At 45.4% G+C, this 23718-nt stretch overlaps 2 protein-coding genes and 1 pseudogene across 2 annotated transcripts in view; 1 reads left to right on the top strand and 2 right to left on the bottom strand.

Moving 5' to 3' along the window:
• Positions 1-23718, bottom strand: part of LOC119181180 (uncharacterized) — a 767515-nt gene that overhangs the window by 205726 nt on the left and 538071 nt on the right. The window lies entirely within an intron of this gene.
• Positions 1-23718, top strand: part of LOC142774565 (pyrokinin-1 receptor-like) — a 387277-nt pseudogene that overhangs the window by 128103 nt on the left and 235456 nt on the right.
• On the bottom strand, positions 3797-8433 carry LOC142774563 (uncharacterized). The gene is made up of 2 exons (XM_075875004.1): positions 7999-8433; positions 3797-5881 (listed from the first exon to the last, which is right to left on the bottom strand). Exons 1-2 carry the CDS (start codon positions 8290-8292, stop codon positions 3941-3943), a joined length of 2235 nt encoding a protein of 744 aa, XP_075731119.1. The 5' UTR covers positions 8293-8433; the 3' UTR covers positions 3797-3940.

Here is a 23718-nt window from a genome sequence, read left to right as displayed (position 1 = left end):
ACACAATGACGCTACATGACCCTCTTTTGGGGGCAGAAATAAAAAAAAACAAAAAATACAGAGAGCGCGTGACGTCAAGAGAAGCTTGGTAGTGTTCTTGAGGCCACGGCTCGAGTTCTCTGCTTCCTTGCACATCTACCGATAAGAAGAAGATGGCTCTAGGCTTCAAGCCGCCTTAGCTGAATGTACATGGAACACTGTATATTTTGAAAGATAAAATAAAGTTATGAAATTAAAAAATATCACCGCGTTTAAGTTGACATTGAAGTGATGGCAGTGACAATGGATCAACAGAGCTAGAACCATATTTGTTGTCATTTCTATCCAAGCGATGCTCATATATACTTCGAAGAAAATTTTTAACGACTAATTGGTGTCAGCGATAGATATAGCAATTACATTGCAGATCACAGACACATATTTAGGTTGGGGAAGACGTAGCTGCAGAGGGGTGTTGCAGGATCAAAATATCTCGAAAGCCCTTAAAGAGCCGGAAGTGTGAATATCCCGCATAGGAACGCTCTTAGTATAAGAAGTGTAAGATTGTGTCGGAGAGAACACCGAGATGGATCACCGACCTCTCAGAGCTTCAATAACGCCACAGAATCAAGAGAGTATGAAAATAGTATTCCACGCTCTCAGCTTTGTGATTCATACCTTATTTACTCATAAGTATAGTGCGAGTTTTTTTTTCCTGATTGTCACTTTCTTTAGTCCACCCTAGCACTACAATCGAGTAAATGTACTGCACCCTACTCAAGACTGCGACCTTAGCAATATCAAGAAGAGACTGTTCATGTCCCATCATTCAGGAACAAAGATAGATAGATATGCGGGGTTTAACGTCCCGAAACCACCATATGATTATGAGAGACGCCTTAGTGGAGGATTCCGGAAATTTTTACCACCTGGGGTTATTTAACGTGCACCCAAATCTGAGCACATGGGCCTACACCATTTACGCCTCCATCGGAAATGCAGCCGGCGCCGCCGAGATTCAATCCCACGACCTGCCGGTCAGCAGCCGACTACCTTAACCGCCAGACCAGCGCGGCAGGGCATTCAGGAAAAAAGAGAAAAGATTGAAATAAACAGCGATAGAAAGAAAACGAAAAATAAGAAATAAAGCGTGAAAAACACAAAATTGTAGAGATATGCAAGACTAGAAATAAACATAGACAAATATCGAGAGAGAATAAATGAAGAGGCAGAGAATAAGAGACAGAGATGCAGGATGAAAGATGGAAGGATAGATTCTCGAGAGTTGCGAAGAAGAAAAATAAAAATGAAGTGAAACAAGGTAGGCCGCTGAACGGTATTGATATCAAATCTTTTAATTAGTAAAAATTATTTTTCTCTAACCATTTTATATCGCACTAGATATACAATAATATGTCATTCCTTCTCTCTATTTATTCGTATCGTGGCCGATACACCAAACTGGGTGTGGGCCACACATATAGGCCACGATCATCATCATCATCATCATCATCATCATCATCATCAGTGTGCATACTTCCGCGCTTCACTCAGGCTTGGCACCACTAATGCAAAACTGCTGTATTTATTAATATTTTTTGTTTGCTTCCCTGACATTTTTCAAATTAAGCCGAGGTCCACAGCCATATCATTCAACCCTGAGGCTTGTGTGAGGAAGTAGCCAAGATACTCGAAGGAAAAATTTTTGCTTATCACACCATCCCCTGGTTGCCGGTCAAATAGTAAAGACATTAGGGGAACTTTTCAATACCAACACATTTTCCCATACTCGGGCGTAAGGTCTCACTCGCCTCGCCGGGCTCCCCCAGGTAGGTGCCCCGGCAAGGCCCGCCTCGGCTCTGGTCCAATAGTGGTGGGGACGAAAACCCCACTTAAGGGGACACTAAAGAGAAACCATTAGTTGTTTTAGATTGATAAACTGCCCTCTGAGAACACTGATGCCACAAGTTTAATCGTCATAAGTTCATATTTAACGGATAAAAATCAAGGTTGGAGTTTCATTGTTTAAATTTCGCGCCATGATCTCTACACGTGAAGATATTTAGGAATGTATTTTTCGCAATTTCGCGACATTGGCTCGATGAAATTTTTTGAAACTTTGTATGGTAGGTCTATGGCACCCACAGATTACAACGTTTTTCAATTATATCGACTAGATGCCACGTAAGACCCGGTAGATACCTTCAAAATGTTAGGACATCACGGTGTTTGGGTGCGGGAATCTCAAAGTGGCGTCTCCACCCAGTTTTTTTTTTTTTGCGCATTTCTCACTTAAGGCACGAACACACTGGCGGCGCCGCGCTCTGCCGCGCGCCGCGCGCCGCTCGCGAGGCGCCGCTTTTCTCTCTTTCTCCCGCCGAGCGTCGAGGAATTTCTGCCGTCTACTCAATCGCTCCTCGCGCTATTTCTGCCGCCGCCGCCCAAGCAAAGCGCCAATCAGCGACGTGCGTGGTAGTCGCCATAGCAACGCACGGAGCTTGTTTTCCTTCTTTTTTCTGGCTGCCATTTTTCGAGTGTCGCGTTGCGGTAGGAGTGGTTTTTTCGAGATTGTGAAATTGTGCTTTACTAATACGCAAAAAAAAATGTGTTGCTTTCTAGTTTCCTTTTAAGGGATATACTCTTTACCTCTAGCGAAGTTACAAAACATTATGAACCAGCGCTCGGTGCTCTTTTCTCTCACCCTCAATTCGTTACGTTTAAGTCATTACAAACGCACTCGCACCCCAGCCTTTAGATATGTAGTCGTTTTATGTAGGTTTTCTTTTTTCTTCTTGTCCGGACTGTAGATGATCCAGCTATTGTAACCACATGTTCTGGGAGTGCCCCTCCTTACAGCGCCACACAGACCACGAGATTTCACAAGACGCTTTTTATCGCAAGAGAATCGACACAATGGACTACTTAGTTGACGTGAATGGCTTAAACCCCAGCTACGCCATACACTTTTCACTAGCTGATAAAGAGGCGCGATTGGTTTCATCTGTTCCGAGGCCGCCCGGAAAAGCTAAGATGGAGTGGCCAGGCTTGGTTTCTGTCTCGATGTGGGAGCAGTCCATGGTTCTATCTTATTACTCTGCATTGCCCCCTGCATCACATTGATAGATTGAATATGATACCCCAATAACGCTACTAAAATCTACTATAGGTGTCACAATAAGCAGCCACTGCAGATTTGCCATGTTATGAAGAAGGTTTAGTGACTTACATATTTTACTATAGTAATTATTTTCAATTAGTACAAATTAGGTTATGCCTCAAACATTTTATTTATATTTTTCTTAAAATCAACTGTAAGAGAAAACTAAAACAGTCAACGTTTTCTCGCAATTTTTCTGAAGGCATAACTGTTCATGGGCATTACAGGGTTAATAAAAAGCATGGAGGGATCTTGAGGAACCCACTTCAGTTCACTGCCCACCGACTGACATTTCTTTATTAACACTCAAATTATCACAGTATAAAATTTCTCCATACACATACACATACTTATGAACAGAACTGAGAGCTAAAATGTTTTAGAAATGATCGGGATTTTCGAATATGCCTAAAGTGAATAGAGCTTCTCGATAAAACGGCAAACTTTATGTATTAGCCGATTTCACAGAGCGGCTGTGTGCCAGTAGTTTCTGGGATATACCAGTACTGCTGATACTACGTCAATGTGAATAAATGAAGCAGGTATCTACGTTATACATGTCACGGAAATGTTCATCGAAAATAAGCAACGTCACTTGCTTTTGAAAGCATTTAAAGAGCTAACCATATGAATATTGACGCACTGTAACAGACTTCAAAGTATTTTGCAACATTTATTGAGCATTTGCTTTTTTTGCTCCGGTTTCCTAGAGCCGTTGCAGATCTTCATTCTTAAGACAGTCTACGTGAAACCTCAATTTAGCTGGACTCAAACATAATGTGGTTCGCCTCACGTGCATGCTGTTCACAGGTAGTTAAGCCTTATGTGCGACATGGAGCGCCGAGGTGGTCCCATCCCGCTGTACTCTAACTGTGGTCCGAACGGACCGGGCGGGCCGAACGAACCGGGTGTGCCGAATGGACCGGGTGGGCCGAATTGTGAGGGCGGCATAAGCATCGGCATTCGAGGGCGGCCGAAGGGGCCAAACGGGGGGCCTGGTGGCCTACCGAACGGAGGGAACTGCTGCGGCGGAGGCGGTCCGAACGGTGGCGGAGGACCAGCCGCGGGAGTCTGTGAGCCGAATATTCCCGGTGGCCCGAAAGCTCCCGGACGGGCGTACATAGCTGGTACACCCGGGGGCGTATCCTCGATGGGCCGGCCAACGCTGAAGCTCCTGCTTCGGCTTCGACGTCCCTTGACCATTCTGCCGGGCAGGCCGATTCTGATGTGCATCCCGTCGTCGGGGTTGGGGGGCTGATTTGAGCCACCGGTGCTCATGCTCGTGCTATTCGGGTCATGGGCGAGTGCTAGCGCGGTCTTGGACGCCGATGGTGTAGTCTCCTGGACTCCCGGAGGTGGCGCGGGTGGCTTGCTGGGACCTGTCATAAAGCGGGCCAGCTGTTTGCGCATCTTTCGCTGGACGTTCTCCCATTCGGCCATCTCTTCCTTGTACCTGTCGTACTCGCGGTAGTACTGTTCCCAGGCGGCCCGCATTACCATCTCGGCCGAGGTGGGTGCAGAACGCGGCAAGCCTCTACCGAACTTCTCGGAACTTTTGCGCTTCACGCTATTCAAGGAAGCCTTGCTCAATGCCAACTTAGCCTGCATAGCGTAACGCATCTCCGGTGGAGGCGTCGGTGCCACGGGCTTCTTCGACATAGAGCGACCGCTGATTCTTTTGTCGCGTGCAGTGTCGCCTTTCTCGCGGTGTCTGCTGTCACCCTTGTCTCGGCGACCACTCTCCCAGTGCTTGCTTACCTCTATATCGATGCTGGACGTTTCCGAAGAGCCCCATGAATCGCCCTCGACATCCAGCCTGGCAGTCGTCGTCATTGAAGGAGAGCGGGAGCCTGGCCGGGACGGTGATCGCGAACTGGGCCTGGCGCGTCTGGAAGACTGCTTCGACGATGGCCACGACGGTGGTGGAGATGGACTAGAAGGACTGCGGGAAGGGCTTGAAGATGGACGTGACTGTTCGTTAGAAGGGGGTTGCGAAACTATTTTCTTGCGAACCTTCATTCCAGACGCAGAGGGCACTTTGTGCGGTTCCCTCGACTTCCTATCCCTGTCTCTGTGAGACGGTGATCCTGATGTTGGTTGAATGGCCTGCGTCTGTCCTGGCGAAGGCTTCTTGCTGGTCTGGTGGCTCCTCATTTCACACAGCCGTGTCTCTCTAAGACCCTTGGTACCATCTCCCTCCCTGCCGCTGGCGTATATGTGAACAACGGACGACTTGCGAGCCAACCTCGGAGTTACCGGGCCAACGCCTGTGCCCCCTGCTGCAGCCCCATCTCTCCCCTTATCGTGTAACATTTGCACGCACATCTTGCACGTCTGGTAATCATCCTCGTACGAAAGCTCTGTTTCGGACATGTCCGGAAAGTGCCGACACTCACCGATCACGTGAGCGATGGCTGGCAGGCACCCACTGGGATCAGAGCCTCCGGAGGGATCATGGTAACCCCCTCGCATGCCTCTGTGATTCGCTAGGTGGTCACGGCAGCGACCGCTGCGGCCTACAGCGGGCAACACGCCAATTTGTTCTTCGATGTAAGAGTAGGAGCCACCGCCGCTGTGGTCGGTGCACCGGCCGATCACGCGCAGGCCTGGAGGGGCGTCGAGCGACAGCTGAACCAGGTCCTCGTCTATGGAGTAATCCTCGTCGATGATGACTCCCGACTGGGTACCATACGGCGTGCCGCGACAGCGCTTCACCAAACGAATCGTTGGCTGCTTGTTGCGTATCTGTAAAAAATGTTTGTTGTATTATTCACTCATAAACTCAGGTTGGAACGATTAAAATATTTACTCATCGGTAAATTAAGTTGAAAGATTATTTTACTGACAACTTGATAAAAGTTTTCAGATAACGCAATAGCAATACAACTACGGCACGCATCGGCAGTGATAATGTTCTAACTTAGCCATATTACCTACGCAGTGTATCCATTTAAATGAAACTAAACGGTACAACGTGCGATTCAATTATTGAATCACTGATTGATTCAAGTGATTGACTAATTGATCTGTACGACCTCATGTACGTAGACAGGTGGGAGGGGGGGCTACTTTTTCTTTATCACCAAAGGGGGTGGCGCTCAGATTATGGTTGATGAATTTATTCAATGGAATTTTTTACGTCATTTTTTAAAAAGCAGTACCACGACCATGCAGTTTCTTGGGTATAACAGCAACATGGCCCAGAATCTTGCATTCCATGAACTGCTTATTGCTGGCTGTAGCGTGTTCGCTACAACATCGAGTCGCAGCTGGTGAGTCGCAGTAGCAGCTGATTTCGTTCGCTGAAACCATGTTTAGGAGCAGCCCGATCGCGGGGCACGAATGTGCTGTTGACATGATTTAACGCGATAGCGTTAAATAGCTCATTTCGCAGATATTCCGGTGACGGCGTTGGTGTGGGCGTCATTGTTTAGAAGCGAAAAATCATTATTGCGTGACCAAAATTGCAAGAAAGAAGCAAATGGCCTGCCTCTAAATGCAAGCTGACCAACCTCTAAAATTTTGTTTTTTAACCCCTGTAAAATGTCGGCTAGGACACCCTGTGCATATGCGCATGTTCGAGGGTTAGAAAAGGTAAAAAGTGACAAAAAAATGAAGGTGACTTGAGCGAATCTAAAATTCAATGATGCACGTATAGATTGATACAATGAGAGTATATTAAACTAATAGCCTGGTTTTTCCACGCCAAGGAAGGAGACCTTCATTTGTTTGTCGTATCATTTTGTAGTACAAAGTGAGCTTCTAGGATTTCTTGGCTATTTATTCTTGACACATGGAAACCCGGCTTTGAATTTTTTAAATGCTCATTGCATCAATCCGCACGCGTTTTCCTGAATCCTAAATGAACGTAGCATTCATTTCTTTTGGCATTTTTAGCTACCTTTCATTCTTTCATACGTGTGTATATGTAATATGCGTTGTGAGCAATTAACAGTAGCGAATTTGTGCACATACGTGTGTACAGTCGTTTCCAACATAAGAATGAACACACGCTCCACCCCAAGAACTGTGACGCCCCTGTCATTCATTTTTGCAAGAGAGGCGTGATTTATGGTTCCCGTTCTAATCGTAATTAGTATTTAGCTGCTAAGGTAAACAGTACGCATGCCATTAATTAAATTCTTTGGTAAATTTAGGACTTTAACAGAAAACTAGAGAACGAGACATAATCCTGCACGAAAAAGGCACTGTCATCATATACGTGAGGTATCTGACGTCCCGTAACTAGTAAATTGCCATTGTATGAGGTGTTTATGCAAATTCTCTCAGAGTGGGAGACCTACGGCTGTGAGCGGAGCTTGGGCTCTTTTTCAGGCTGTGACCATCTGCAGTATTTTCAGTTTCTTCTGGTGTACCAGTATAGCATAGTTTTAGCATGGGCTTGTCGGCGAAACACTGTGAAGGGAACAGCACAGACAAAGACGAGGAAGATGAGACACACAAGCTGAGCGCTGCGTTTGTCTCACTTGTTAAAACCTTAGTGCACGAAAGTGCAGAGTCGACAAGGAAGCGACGAGCACAAGCACAGACTTCCCACTATGATGAAGCGTTAACCATACTTAACATTTTGGCGCTCAAGCTTTACCATTAAGGAATACCAACCATTCCGCTTCCACGCCTTGTCTAACTTGTGCCTTTCATCGCATCTTTGTTATCTGTGCTGTTCCTGTATCTGTATAGCATTCATAACGGTGTTGAGCGCAGACACTTGAGATATGACAAGCGTCTTTATGAATGACACGTTCCAACGTTGTTGAACAATATAGCGTAGCAAAAGAACAGTGCCATTCCTACCACCCGCCGTTGAAGCCTTACTGATGAGTTCATCGCGACCAGCATACCTTGATTCCCATGTCATCCAAGGGTGTATGTCCCTTGCACTCTTCCACGATCTTCATCTCTGGCTCCCTTTCACCATCATCGAGGGAACCACTCACGCTGGCCCCGTACGGACCCAGCACGGCCTTGTACGTCACGGGAGGCTGGTGACTCGTCGCGAAGCTATCGTAGCTGGTCGAGTTGCTGGGACTCCTGAAGCGAACGGCGACCTCCTGATAGCCTCCTCCGTCGACGGAGCCACCGCTACTGCCCCCAAGCCGGATGCAAGGGCCTCCGACGGGCTTGGAACTGCTCATGACTGCGTGAGAGCCGACTCAGCGAGTGTCGAGGTAGGACTTACGATTTTCGGCCGGCGCCAGTCATGACTCAGTTCAACCCAGCACCGGCGCCAGGCCTCCGTGCGCACTGCGCCGGCAAAATTTTCTTCCTCCTCTTCTTCTTTGTCGCTTCTGTTTACCATGGAACGTGCTCATAGTCCGAAACTGACAAAGAGTTCGCATGTTCAAACTAAACAAAAGTAGCGTTCGCATTGCAGAAATTAAAAAAAAAATAAAAGTGGAAAGGAGTAAACGTAAAACGTGAAGATGGTTAATCAGATAGCTGCTTCGCATGGGTTGAATCAAGAAGAGGAATCGTAACAAAGAAGAAGGTGAAAAAATGAGTTCTTTACTCTTTTTGTTAGGATTAGTTATTACTTGAAAGGCCTAAAAATTTATATAAACAATTCCCCTGATCTACCATTGGCCAATGCCTCTGAGTGGGTATGAGCCATGATTGAGGCATCTTCATCTTCACCTTCATTCAGTTCATAGCCAAATAAACTATAATTTTAGGGTCTACACATACGTATACATCGCGGGTGTGTTGCGACAAGATGCTGAAGCACTGATCAACACATCAAAAATTTTACGCATTAGCACAGAGAGGCAGAGAGCTGAACTTGATTTCTAATCACTCCTAGTTAGAGTCGTCACTGTTGGTGTCGGGCGGAATTCGCGGTCTTGGCGATGAATGAGTGCCGTTGTGTGGCTGAATGGCTGATTGATTGATTGATTGATATGTGGGGTTTCACGTCCCAAAACCACCATATGATTATGAGAGACGCCGTAGTGGAGGGCTCCGGAAATTTCGACCACCTGGGGTTCTTTAACGTGCACCCAAATCTGAGCACACGGGCCTACAATGTGGCTGAATGGCTTCATGCGAGTCATCGCCATTGATCCTAATGTATGGAGCGAATAAACGTATGGTGTGTACGGGCGTTTTCTCAGGAATTTTGGTTTTCGAGACGTATCAGATTGATTGTATATTGCTGGTTTGATAAAAAAGCAGTTCAAAAAAGGTGATTATTCAAGGCCTGCGATAGGCTGCTCCCTTCGATGTTCCTTTTCAAACACTTTTGCAAGCAACGTCATACAAATGTACGAGCATATCCATAAGCTGTACTCAAGAATGGTATTCAATTAAGTAACTTCAGGTCCCTGGAAGTAAATTCACCTTAAGCTACATTTATCCCTACGAGTTATCAAGGGCAATGTAAAAGTGCTGAAGCAACAAGGACCTTTCATGTTGCATCTTATCGTGACATCGAGGCTGTATAAATAATTTATCATTGGCTATAACAGACACAGGTGATGATTAACGATTTTTTGTGTGACTATTGCGCAACAAAAGGCGCGAGAGATGAAGTTTTATGTGAAACGTGAACACAAATACGCAAATCTCGTATGACCACTCCGCTTCAATTTTATGGTAACTCGGTGTGAAAACTAATCGACGAAGGGTCGCGTCCGGTACTTCGGTCCTCAGTGGACGTCACAAAGAGACGAATTTAACACCTACGTCTCAGAAACACATTGGTGAATGTTGGTTCGCGTCCACCTGTGTCGCCCCGTACGCTAGAGCTTGACGTCTCCCAGAAGGCACTCAGGACGGTGGCAAAGGACCTGCTGCTGGAACTTCCGCTTGAGCCGTAGTCGGCGGGCCATTAGCCGATGCAGGGGCCAGGACAGGAGATAAGACGGGGGGCATAGTAGCCACAGGTGAGCGGCTGCCAGGCGCTGCAGATTGCGCGGCTTCCGCTGGGAGCTTTGGCCCAACATAGATGAATTTCTTTTCACCTGGCGTCCTGTTTGAGGGCGACGCCTGTGGCGCAGGTCGGGAACTGGTGATAGAAAGTGGTGGGTCGCCTTTAAATTGAAGCACTGGGCGGCCGTCGCTTCCCAGAGGTGGAAAAGGTCCCGGAAACCACGATGTCGTCTCGTTAACCACCAGCCTGCTTCTGCGCTTGTTGGGGGTCAGCGCGATACGTATCCGCATCGCCTCTTGGTCGCCATTCTCTTTCGGTTCCTCCACACCTCCGCTGCCGATTCGTGCTTCCCCGAGGTCGTCAGGCATGCAGCCGTTTGGTCGAGGAGGCTCCAGAGGACGCCGCGATATTCCATCGCAGTCCTCGAACTGCCGACGTCGCGACATCCCTTGCTGGCGCTCCCACTTCGCCAGGTTCTGCAGGAACCGTTTGTAATCGCGTGCGTATCGCTTCCATGCCTCTCGGGCTATCCTCTCGGTTTCCGAGTCTTCGACCACATCAGTAACCTGGGTCACGCTTGTCTCTACCGCGCGCGAGCCTTCGACAACATCAGTCATCTGCGTCAACGTTGTCTCCTCCGTGCCTGAGGGCACCAGCAATTTTTCTGACATATCATTAGAGAAAATTGGCTGGACACTAATACTCTCTGTAAAGGTCTGCTCCTGTGGCAAAACGTCCTGTTCGCTAAGAGGGCGGTGATCATAGTATTCACGATCTCGATTATCTCTGTTTCCTCGATTTCGGGAAGCCTTGGGCTTCTCACGTCGTGATCCTTGACTTCTTGGTGCACCGCAATCGGATTCGCAGCAGCCATCGTCTCTCCTGTCAGCCAGCACTAGAGACTGGCTGCGCTTGACTTCGATTCTCGGGCGATTCTTTTGGTAGCAGAGCGGTGACATGCGGCTTTCGCGTGGAGGTTCGAATGTTTCAGGCGCCTTATTTATTAAGACTCTGCTGCGGGATGGCCTCTTCCGAACGCGAGCTTTTACGACCAGTTCGGGCACCTCAAATGATTCTTCTTGCCATGGTGGTTGTGTGGTGTAGAAGCTCCCACTGCGGCGCAAGACATCAGGCTGCGGGTATACCGGGCTGTACCTGACCTCAGGCAAGACGTCGAAATTGCAAGGGTCTTGTTCTTCAACGTTGCCGCACGTGATGAAGGAACCAAACTCGTCCACGCCTGTATTGCATGGGCCTTGGGGGTACATCGGCTGCAACACTCTCGACCTTCTCATGGAGTCAGTCACGCTTATGCCCAGTTCTTCAAGGCAGTATTGGCAAGCCGGAAGGGCTCCTGTGATCTCCCCAACCATGTCGCATCCAGCGCCACAGCGACAACACCTCTCAATGGCGGAGTCCTCATCACTATACTGACCAGATAGAAGATTCTTGTGAACCCTTATCGTCCGGTTTGGTTTTCCTTTCAGGTGTATTTCGGCGAGCGCCTTCTTGCCTTGAATCCCCGACGTCGAAGAAGTAATGCGAGGCACATAGTCATCGTTTCCGCTATTGGGACTTCCGACTTGAAGTACAAGCTGCGTGAAGGATGCCTTGTTTTTCGTACTGGAATCTGACTCGTCCGTATCAGATGCGACTTTCCGTCGGTTCTTCTTCTTGCGGCTCCTGGACTTGATCGGTGGCGTGCTGTCATCATCACTGTCAACTGGCGGCTTCTTCTTCGCCTTCTTACTTCTAGAGTCGTCTGGTTGTTTTTTGATGTTCTTGTTCAGCAAGCGGGCACCAATCAACGTTCTAGCGTTTCTCGCCGTGTTCATCTTGGTCGTCTGCGAGAAGCTAATCTCGCTCGAAAAAGTGCTAGTTGACGGCGACTCGAAGTCACTGTCAGGTCCGCCTTCCAGTGCTCTGCCTCGGCACACAATAAACACGTCATCACCTTCATCATCGCTGTCGTCGCGGAAGCTTCCCCTTCCCTTGCTTCTACTAGGACTACTTTTCTGTCTATACTTCACATTCTTCTCTTGAACACGAAGGCGTGGTGGCAACTCGTCGAACGAGTCACTGTCCGTCGCCTTGTCCATCTGGTAACCTTTGGCTGTCCTCATGGTGGCCGGCCCCCACCACCCGTCATGGCCCTGTCCTGGTCACCACCCGTGATGTCAGCGGGGTGGACGGGATGTGCCTCGTCTGGAGGCGAGCCATAATGGCGACAGTGCAATGATGATTATTCCCTTCTACAAATGACACAAGCCCACTGGAAGAAATATGTGAAGAATCGGAAAGAACTGCGATTAAAACAACTAATCGAGGCCCAGTGCAAATGTTAGGATCTACTTGAAGACGTGATTTCCGGAAGCCGGTATTTAACTTTCATAACGGGCTATACTTGTACGCTCCCAAAATCATTTAGGTCTTTGTATAGTTACCAGGAAACTTGCAGCCATGGACAATGTTGACACACGTACGTACGAATGCAATGCGATGTATACGAAGGCAGAAGATAGAGATGAGCGCCTACTTACAACTATTAATCTAAGCTGCACCGACTCAAATTAGCGCCGAATTGACTCCGACTTTCTATTCATATTCTAAAATGTGCTACAATGTCATTACCACATTCGTGGCAGAAGTGTAAAACTACATAAGGTGTCAAAACACACGAATTACGCATAGAGTGGTTGATTTCTACATGGCTCAATTGCAAAGCATGCTGTAATAATTAACGATTAATGTGAAAAACAGCATCTACAGCGTGTGCAGCTGCGCGTGTTGCCTTTCAAGCCCATAGTGGGTACCACGCCCACTCTAAGAAGATAAACTTGTTGTAGTAGTGGGGACTTTGCAAATCTACTTGAGCTACAGGCTTGCTATACGAATAAACTGAAAAGGATAATTTACAGGCTAACAAAGGTTCTTTCCCTTGCAGCATGGTTTAGGTGGGCAAGAAGCGAAACCAGGCTAGCGATTCAGAAGGCTGTGCGAAGCAGGTTCGATTACGTCATCACGTTCTACTTTTCAATGAGTCCCTGAACCACCTCTGAAAAAAAAAAACGAGTGCGTTATTATATCCCACCATTTGTAGTTTGTGGTTCAATTTGTGTTGTCAGCTATTCGTTCACGTGACGTCAGGATGAAATAAGCTTTTGACTGGTCGATTAACGAGAGGAATTGGTCGGGAATCGTCCCCTACACACTGGTTTGCTACAAAGTTGCATGCTTGGTCGGCCTTGTCTCGCATGACTATTGTGCAGGATAAACTGACTTCATTTCGTTTCTTGCGCTTGTGACTGCCCAGCTACAGGTAAGAGTGTGTAGCCGAAAAGCGCGAAATTCTGACAGGCTCAATGCGTAGTTAGAATATTTCCCGTACTTCTCGAATAAATAAGTAGCGAGGAAAAGCTAGCGCGTGCAGGAAGGGTACTGAGGGTGAGGAAGAAACTACCGTCTCACCTTTGAACACGCTGTGGCTTAGAGACCCTGTAATGCGAAGCTCAAGCATCCTCAAAGTTTTAGTGCGATAACGCCAAAGAGCTCGTTTCGCAGAAATTTCCTTGTCCGTGTTGGTGTCGTTGGTCGTGAGAAAAACAATCAAGAAGGACGCAACATTAGAATTAAAAAAAATAGAAAGCTTTCGGAAAAGCAAGAATAGAAGCAACACCGACGATTGAGAATAGAAGGAATGACTAACGATTGAGAAGGAGATGCGCAATGAGCCTGACTATACTACTGCGTTCTATATACTTTTGAATGCGAACTTCAAGCGGCCTCAATGTTTTATTTTTCTTATTTAATTTTTTTCTGCTACATCTACCTAGTTATTGACGTTCACAGACCATGGCATTTCGACTAGTGAAGCCGTTTTCCGAACTAATGCACTCGCGACATGAGTAACATCGACGACCGGAGCTGAAAAAAAAAAAGCAACAACAACGCATAACAACGCCATCCCTGCGCGAAACGCACAGCGCAGTCACAGCGAAAGCTGGAAGAGTGGCTTCTTTAGATCCATTTTTTTTGTTTACACTCTTGAGGCACATATACTGAGAGCACACTTGCTTGATACCCACCACGTCATCATTCATAATTTTTGCGTAGTACCCACCACGTAATAAGTCAATTTTTGTGTACAGGGGAAGGGTCCACCATGCCAATATTCGTCATTCACAAAAGCGTGGTACCCGCTAATCGCCTGTGAGGCGAAATATGTGCACTTGGTTGATGTTTTGACTGATGACGAAGAATAGTTGCGCCTGAGGCTCTTGCAATGGGTGAATGCGGTCTACCGGTTACGTCGGCCATTCTGCTATCATGTGGGACCTTCGCGCTGGGGCACTTGGACAGGAATATTTTCAAAGCTGTCTAGAAGTTTATATGTGACTCGTTTAGATTTGGTAGTTGTATCAACTACCAACAATTTTTTAGTCAGCCCTCCTTGTCAAAATATCTTCAGTCTATGGGAGATTACACAAAAAAAGTGCGAATTAAAATTACAATTATTCATAACTACTGTTACAACAAAAAATTCATCTCAAAATGTTTTTAGCTCTTATTGAATATTAATCATGAATTCAGTATGTATGATCCGCCCGACTCATGGCCGATCTCCCAGAGTGGGTAGGTGCCAATGATCCAAGGATCATCATCATCATCATCATCATCATCAGCAGCAGGAGCATGATCATCATCATCATCAGCAGCAGCAGCAGCAGCATTCAGCGACCCTCTCGTTACACAAATAGCATTGTGTGAGGCCTTGTCGTTATTTTACTGTTCTAAAACGCTTCATTACACATGTTAACGCGATTTCTTGCGCGACATGAAGCGTGCCTAAGGTGAGTTTGCAATGGAGTTTCAAGTGCCAGCGTAGCTCGATCTGTGGTGGAGTACTGGGCTGCTACGCACAGGGTCCAAATTCGATTCCCAGTGTGTCCTCAGTGTTCATTACTTATTTAGCTCTTTTATATTTCCTACGATAGTGCTTACGGACACCGGCGGCGGCGGCAGTAGACAACTACGATTCCGGAATCGAGCCTTGTTTTGATCTCGTAACAGCTTTTGCTGTAAAATATATCCACAGGTTTCAACAAAAAATCAACCACCTGCGCAGAACAAGAGGTTGAGCAGAATGTCAGCGAACGCTATATGCCATGAATTGGCTGTTTCTTAAAAGGATTTGGAGTCATGATATACTGATCCTCTGAATCATGACAGTCTGGACTTTGGTTCATACAGTATACTTATTGTTCAGCATGACTATGGTTATGTTTCTGATGGTTATGTTTGAGTACATGGCGCATTCATGGGGTGCCCTACGTAAAAGAAAATGCTTGAGCCCACTCACATGTGTGCAGGTCCTGAGTATACTTTTCGAAAGAAAAAAAAAGAAAAAAAAACTGCCCAGGGCTTGAAGAGTGATGCGCGGACCACACCAGCAGCATGCAGTTCACGTGCCTTTTTCATGTTTCTCATGTGAGAGCCCTGGCATGGTGGCCACCTTGGAGATGCTTCGCCTCAACTTTCTACAAGCACTAATTAATCGTAAATTATTGATAGAACCCGCCTTTATGTGTGTCCCCACTGTACACGAGGCTAACACGTCACGATCACACACGTTCATTAACCCGTCATTTTGCAAGGACAGACACTTACAGATACTATTTCTTCCCTAAAACAGTGTTGGAGGGGAACTCCATGAATGAGCCTTCCTAAGGTAGCTCATTACCCATGTCTTATTCTTTGTAGCACCGTATTATTTGTATTCCTTACATGAGATTATTGATAGTTTTATACTACCGTACTTATATATTGGTATTAGGTTGCATATCTTGTTTACGTATTAGTGTTCTTTCTGCATTATCTTAGAGATTTCATATATTGTTTGGTCTAACTGCATTGATAGTTTGTATTGGATTTCTTGTTTTGTATTTTAAATCAGTGCCCTTCCTGCGAGGACCTCATTGTGGTCTGCAGTTTGTTTATAATAATAATAATAATAATAATAATAATAATAATAATAATAATAATAATAATAATAATAATAATAATAATAATAATAATATAATAATAGCACCCTTGCAGTAGTCACCCCAAGAAATTTTACAAATTTTACGATGAACTGTACAAAGGCTCTGGTCCACCTTGATGGAACAGTGGTCACGGTGCTCAGCTGCTGACCCGAAAGTCGTTGGTTCGATCCCGGCTGCGACGGCCGCGTTTTGATGTTGCCGAAATGGTCAAAATTTCTGACACCCTCCACTACAGCGTCTCTCTTAATCATTTCCTGGTTTCATGACGTAAAAGACCATATTATTATTATTATTATTATTATTATTATTATTATTAATATTATTATTACTTATAAAGGCTCTTCTTACAGTTTGCTCCATGTCTGTGCTGCGTGCCCCGCGCAGCCCTGGCGTTCTTTGCTCAGTGATGACAATCAAGCAGATAAACTGACCAACATTGTATGCGGCAAAACGAAAGCATTGTGACGTCAAGCAGCGCATATATACTTGACACGTGTGTACACTGGCGCCAACGTGCTCACCTTTATAAACGTAATAAACTCCCTAAAAACATTCTTGGCCGTCTGGACGGGAAAAGGAAATAATTGAAGAGCGTGTTCTTTGCGGGACAAAACGCCGTTGCCCCGGCAGCAACGCAGAACTAAGAAAGATTCCACAGATCACTTTGACCCCAATAAGCGAAGAAATTGCCGTCATACCAAGGCAATGGCAAAAACAAGGTCTTCTAGAAGCACGTTCCGGGCTAAGATTCCACGGAAGAAGGCAAGGAAGTGAATGTCCTTGCGTTCCACGCACGTCACTCTGTCGTCAGTCCACAAGGAACTGCGCAAATAGCACTTATCACAACAAGCTTTGTGTATCTTGATCTACGTAAGTTTTCTGCACTAGAGAAATCCGAAACAAAAACAGTGCAAGAGTCCTACGTCACTCGGTCTTGACAGAAGTTCACGTGGTGCGTCTTTGCCTACCAAGAAAGTTCAAGTACACCAGTTTGCACAATTTCCAAGCGTCAGTCGGCCCATCGCTTCCATGCCGCTTACTGTGTACACAGATGCAGTTTTCTGTGCGGGGTCTGGCCAATTCCCCTAGAGCAACAAGCAAAGAGCAGTTGAAATTGCCTGTGCTATCATATGGCTCGTATTTTTATTTTTGGCTACTAGTTGAAAGAGACGCTGTGCCGTTGCTCTGCCTCCGTTACTTCACCATTGCAAGATCTACGGCTTTCACACGTGCTAGAATTTAACATTTAACCAAAAAAATTCGTGAAAATAATCATTCGGCACTTAAATGACTGACCAAGCGCAATAGAGACACTACAAAGAGAGACAGGTGCGTGGTTGTAATATATATATATATATATATATATATATATATATATATATATATATATATATATATATATATATATATATATATATATATCATGACTCAGATAAAAAATTATATCATGGCTGTCCAACGTTTCATTTTTATCCTTATATTGTATTCATATACGCTGTTGTATATACTGTTGCATTTACTTCAAAACTCGAAACCGTTTTGTACCGAGAGTCTACCGACAACCGTCATCGCGGAAGTGACATCATTAAGATATAATGCTATTTAACAGCGCAAGCACGAAACATCTCTCGAGTTCATTCCGGTTCATTCGCAAGCGATAATCAACGTTCCGGACATCGTACCCCTTAGCAGAATGTATAAAAGCTGCCCTATAAAATACGCCAAGTTCTGCGAATCGGAGTGTTCCTCTTCCTTCCAAGTGAACTCAAAAAGGTCACGTTAAGTTTGCTGTCTTAATATTAGACAGGCCGGGTGCAAATTTCTGTACTTGCGTTCACGTCCCACACGACTGCGACTAATTCACGGAAGTCAGCTTTAGCCATATTGTTATCATCGATCACCCCGAAAGGGAGATATATACACGTGGAGCTAAGCCGGAACAGAGGGCAATATGAATAGGCAGAGAAATTCGGCGAACAACCCCTGAGTGAAGGACATGATTGCCTAACCCCCGTCCAAGAGGAACATTCGAAAAATATTACAGCAGCAGAATCTAACCAATGCTCTACGGAGACGGTTTGACAGCGTTAAGTCAAAGCAATCCGATAGCTGTTATATGAAACTGATCCACCAATAAAATTCTCACAAGAAAATAGTTAAGCTTGGAATGGAAGTGGCGTAGACACAACAGACAGTAACAGGCGCTATTACTTTGTCCCATACCAGTAATTTTATTTGCAACTATATATGCCAAAGCAACAATTCCGAAAATCCATCTTGCTAAAAGTCTTAATTGTGGCAGATTTCCCACGATGCATGCAGACTTTGCTTCACGGGCTCCGATTAGAAGTAGTGTGCAAAAATAGCTTTCTAAAGAACACACCCCATTCCTACTCACCTCAATTTTTGCTGTGGTCGTTAAACAGGGAGTTTCAGTAACAGTTTTTTTCGAAAATATCAAAGTACGCAGATGAAAAAAAACGAAGAGAAAAATTAACCACCAGGAACCTACAGCAAAATGGCAATATTTTCTTGAAGGACCGCTTAGTGGACACTTAATTGGGTAGTTATTTGTTATTCGAAGCCATAGGCAGTTGTCTATGAGCAGACGTGTTATTTCGTATACTGTGGTTCTAACTTGAACATAAATGTGTGTGCGAGACCCTCAAGAAGGCTAACGTGCCTCTTCAAAGAGATTCGTTTACGCAGGAAATAGGTACTCACTTAAGGTGGACACAAGCGTTTGTTGTTCTTTTTTGTCTTTTTTGTTTTCTCAGGGCATAGGTGTCATAAAACAATTGCGTATTTATTTTCCTCATCTAAGGGGTGGAGGGCGAAGGGGTAAGTATGGGGGGTAGGTCATAATACAACTCCAACCCACCGTGGTATAGCTAAACGGCTGCACCGCTAAGATCTGCACCGCTAAGACCGGAGGATGTCGGTTTGATTCCCAGCCGCCACGACCAGATTTCGATAGCAGTGGGACAGAGAAAAAACTACGTACCAAGATATATGTGCCGCCTATATACTGAACCCCACCTGGTCAGGATTAATTATGGCTCTCCCAGTACGACGTGCCTCAATTGTAACCGCAATTATAGCACCTAAACGTTCCGAATTAAAGCAGGCAAACAAAAATCTCTTCAACGGATCCTGGTACTTAACTGGAATAAGTGCTTTTTACAAGAATGATATCGTGCTTGAATTCTGTGGCCTTGTCCATCTTTCAGCTAATGGAACTCCTGTGAAACTTAACATATTTTTCTGGCCCATCTAGGTTGCGTTATACCTGAGTTTACTATTCCTAGTATGTTCTGATGGGCTGGTTATAATATTTCATGAAGCAGTTTACAGAGGACACGATAAATCTCACATATAAAGAACGCAAATATCAGCACCGGACTTGAAGTGATGCTTCATTTTCTTCAGGCAGGATCTATTTATAATAACGCGCACGTTCACACTGATTATGATAAATATTTTATGCATGCGTAATTGTGTTCATTGCGCTGCTTGACTAATTAACAAATTTCCTCATTATTGTTATAATGCCACTTCATTCGAGACGTGCCGCTCACAAACGGTTTGTGTAATATTCGAACACAATAGTTACCAGCCTGTTTAAAAGCGAATAACCACCATGAACCTCTTCTACAAAGCACTAACACACATGCCTCAATCAAACTTAAATGTGCGAAGCAAAAAGAAACTGACACGTTTGAACTTCTCATGTCATTATTGATTTTGTGCACCATACCCATTTCTTTAATTTTTATGATCAGCGAGCTGCAAATGCAGATAGTGTCTGAAACGCCAGTCGAATCCTGAGCGCTCCTAAATAGAAGTCGTTTATCATCCATTCCAAACACCAGTGACAGGAAGAGAGCCCTCTCGAAGGAAAGGGGGCAGGGGAGGAAAGGGGGAGGAGGATTGGAAAGCACTGCGTCTACCCATCTTCTCAAGAGCGAAATAATATGTAGCGAGTATGTTTCACGATCGCTGCTTCATCACTGCAACTTTTCTGAGGACTTGAATGAGCTTAAAAAATAGAGAGGAAGTTCACGGATGACAGTTGCAATCGCGAAGAATGAGACAGTCAAGCCGGAAACACCCCGTTTATATCATCTCTAGTTATTCATTGGTTTTTTTTTTTTTTGACACTATGATGGTGACAAAGATCGAATGTCGTGTTATGTCTTGATATTCATAAAATAAAACAAGAACGGTCTCCCATATAGAATTGAGAGGTTCGCGTTTGGCACGGAGTGAGATAATCGATAACTGAGAAGTTCCTCTTGCACCTAGCTATGAAATGTATAAATATGTTCTTGAAACCTGCCCCACTTTTTGGTTCCTAAAATGTTGGTGGATGGTCCGCAAAGTACCTTCGTTCTTGACATTAAGATAAGGGGGAAAATAATAGCCATTAAATTTCCACTTTCGACATCTCAACGCTTCCTCGCCAATGAATTAGCGGGAATTTCCATTGGAAGTGTTCCTTCGTCGATCACTGTTTTGTTTTCGAATATAAGCCAGTAAAGATAATTCTGGCACCTTCCCAACCACGGTGACAACACAGTATTGACAAAAATGCAAGCGTGTGGAAGAAGGCAGGAAACGCGAGGAAGAAACGAAGCGATCCCGTTAAGTGCACTGCACGATACTTATAACGATCGCTTCACCGAAATAACTAAAAAAAAAACGTAAAAAAACAAGAAATTTTGATAAATTATATTTCGCGTAGCTCTTGCTCTCTCTCGTTTCAGAGCCACCTAGTGAGTTGTTGGTCTCTTCCTGGATCGTAAAGGAAATGAACACCACCCGTAGATAAGCAATAACCCAGCAACATCAATCGAAAGACAAGATATGTGTACTGTGGTCCTTTTCAGCTAAGGCTATGTATATTACGGCCCCACGAGTTTCGTGCAGTGCAGATAAAGCTACGGGTCCGTATCAGACAACCACACACGGAGACAACGTGTCCAGTCTCATAGAAACGCGTTGCATTCGCTTCATACTTCAATGGCATTAAAATATTTTATGAGGTGTATACATTGCAGTGGAAGGGATATTTCAAATGCAGTTAGATATGTTTGCAGTGGAGCTGTAAACATCCAGAATTACATGCTCACCATTTCAGTATTCCACATGATATTTCTTGTAGAGTAGATTACAAAAAAAAAAAGGGACTTAAACGGTAGTGGTAGCAGGCTAAGCTGGTGAACGCATCTCTCAGTTTGCGCAAGTTTGAGAGGTATTAAATATTGAAGGAATTGTTTAAATTCCCGCAATTGATTGGAGAAGGTTTCACGAGGTTTTGAAGCACTCACCTTTTTTGAAAGCACAATGCCTATCGCATTTTATTCAAACTGAGAACTGGCGACACGTTCATGGGCGATGTCGAGATGAGCACATGGATTTCTCGCTCCCGAGCGTTCCGTTTGGATTTCACGAGCTCCGATTAAGTGAGCCGTGAAATCAGAATGAACGAAAAATTCTTACTCGATGATTCATGTTTGCCATCGCTCGCTAAGTGAGGATTAGCGACACACAGCACACCAACACTTTCTATTTCTCGTACCCGGTCGGCTGACGGGATCCATGGCATTCACCGCACTGCACGAATGCTGCGATACGGAGAGGAGTACAGCCCACTTGAGCGATGTGAACTGCACTTTTCCGTTCCGTTCGGGTGCACCAGCATCGACTAAGGCTCGATGTTTCGAGTTCTTCCTTCTTAATGCCCTCCGCTCGATGGGTTCCGAATGGGAGTCGTTAAGTGCTGACGTCGCTACTACTTCGCGCCGCCGCTTGGATCACGTCGTTAGAGTTGGTCGCTGGAGCTCACACGGTGATGAACGTGACCGCTTGCCGAGATCGCACTGCGCGCCGTCTCTGTGTCTGCGCGTGCGTCCGTTAGAGAGCTGCGTTATGCGAAAACACTGCAGTTCCTGCCGTACACACTGCACGGTCTTTTATGATTGTACCACGTAGGTGCCCCGACGACCTTGAGCGCTAAGCAGTGACCGACATCATGTGTTGGCTGTCAAATACCGCTTGTGTTGGACAAATTGGCACTGAGATCGAATGTATCTTAAGTCGCCTAGGGGTTTCGCAGAGATGGGGAAATTGAGGGCAGGCGTCAGGTCAGCCCATTAAGAGCGCGGTCACTCAGAGTATACACTAAGACACTACGCGTATATGCACCCCCTCCTCCCTTCCGACCCCCGCCCTATCCACTTAAACCATGACGGGGCGTACTGTTTGTTTTGGGTCAAGTCACCCTCAAAGGTCAGTAGTCCGACCATTGCTCGAAATGTACTGTCATGGCAACCATACCGAACCAAAAAATAGCTGTCAATGCATTCATATTCTTTCGTGAGACAATGTGGTTCGGAAAGTTTGAATTCATCATTATGTCAACCTAACTTTTCATGCTTGTTTCTTCTTTTATTAGGTGTACTTCATTCTTTGAAATATGTATTGTAGTCCCCCTCTGTGTAGTGGTCATTCTCGGGCCCTTAGGATTGATAAATGAAATGAAATGAAAATGTTGATCTCAAGTTTTTTTCATCTTTATGCACACTAACATAGCAATCACACCCATCAACATTACAACGTGAGTGATATTTCATTGGTTTATAAAGCATTTGTGAGTTTCACAGGTAAAGATGATTGCGCGCATTTGAATTTTCAGCATGTACGAATGTATTATTTTGAGCGTTCGCACTTGAACTTCTTAAAAAGGCTATGCAGTACCGTGGAGAATAATGGTTAAAGAATGCGCCTTGTTAGTTTACCGGCTAGAGATCCCACCCCTAAATTTGAGGCGATAGCTTTGTTAATGCTGCGTTTACGGCGAGATTCGCACGGAACAAGTGGCCCAACATCGACACCTTTGCCTAAACGTCGAGGCGTATATTAAAGAAAAAAACCTTAGAGGGCTCACTGAACGATAAAATTGACGTCTGGGGCCTTCGGATTTCGGCGGCACTTGAGCGTACTTCACAAAAGACTGGAACCAGCATCAATGCGATTGACGTAAAAAAAGTATCATGCGAAGATGTCAAAATTACGTCAAACATGACCAAATTTACGGAGTCACAGCAATGTTACACGATATGACGTCACATGATGACGCCTTTATATAACATCATCGCTTGATCATAGGTATACCAATCCCGTAGGCACCGTTGTTTTTAGAAAGCTTCCAATGCCTTCGAACTTTGAGGTGGCGCAAAACCACGGTAAGTGGGGAAAGCTTTTGGGGTGGAGGAATCAATGCAATTGACCAAGAAAAATATGACTTTCGCTTTTTAAGCGTCTCAGGCGAACGCATTAGCGACTTTGTGATTTTGTCGGGTTTCGACGGTGCACGTGTCTACGACATCTTCCTATACTTGTAATCCACATTAATTTGACCGATGCCTCTGGGACCTACTTCGCCAAGGTCATTGTGCCTGCTAGTGAGTCCGCGTGCCTAGCGACAGCCATGATTCGGGTGAATTGCGTACAGAGAGAGAGAGAGAGAGAGAGAGAGAGAGAGAGAGAGAGAAAAGTAAATGGAGCGAAAACGAGACCTTCTGCGTTAGCTCCCCAACACGTGCCGTTGTATTCATGGATCGAGCCGAGTCGGACAATATAATGAG

Source organism: Rhipicephalus microplus, chromosome 10, assembly GCF_043290135.1.
Source record: "Rhipicephalus microplus isolate Deutch F79 chromosome 10, USDA_Rmic, whole genome shotgun sequence".
Classification (NCBI taxonomy): domain Eukaryota; kingdom Metazoa; phylum Arthropoda; class Arachnida; order Ixodida; family Ixodidae; genus Rhipicephalus; species Rhipicephalus microplus.
This window is presented reverse-complemented; position numbering and strand designations above follow the sequence as displayed.

Coding starts and splice junctions, on each gene's coding strand:
- LOC142774563 (XM_075875004.1), bottom strand. CDS start 8,292: ATGAGCAGTTCCAAGCCCGTCGGAGGCCCTTGCATCCGGCTTGGGGGC. Junction 5,882..7,998: donor TGGATGACATGGGAATCAAG/GTATGCTGGTCG, acceptor CATTTTTTACAG/ATACGCAACAAGCAGCCAAC.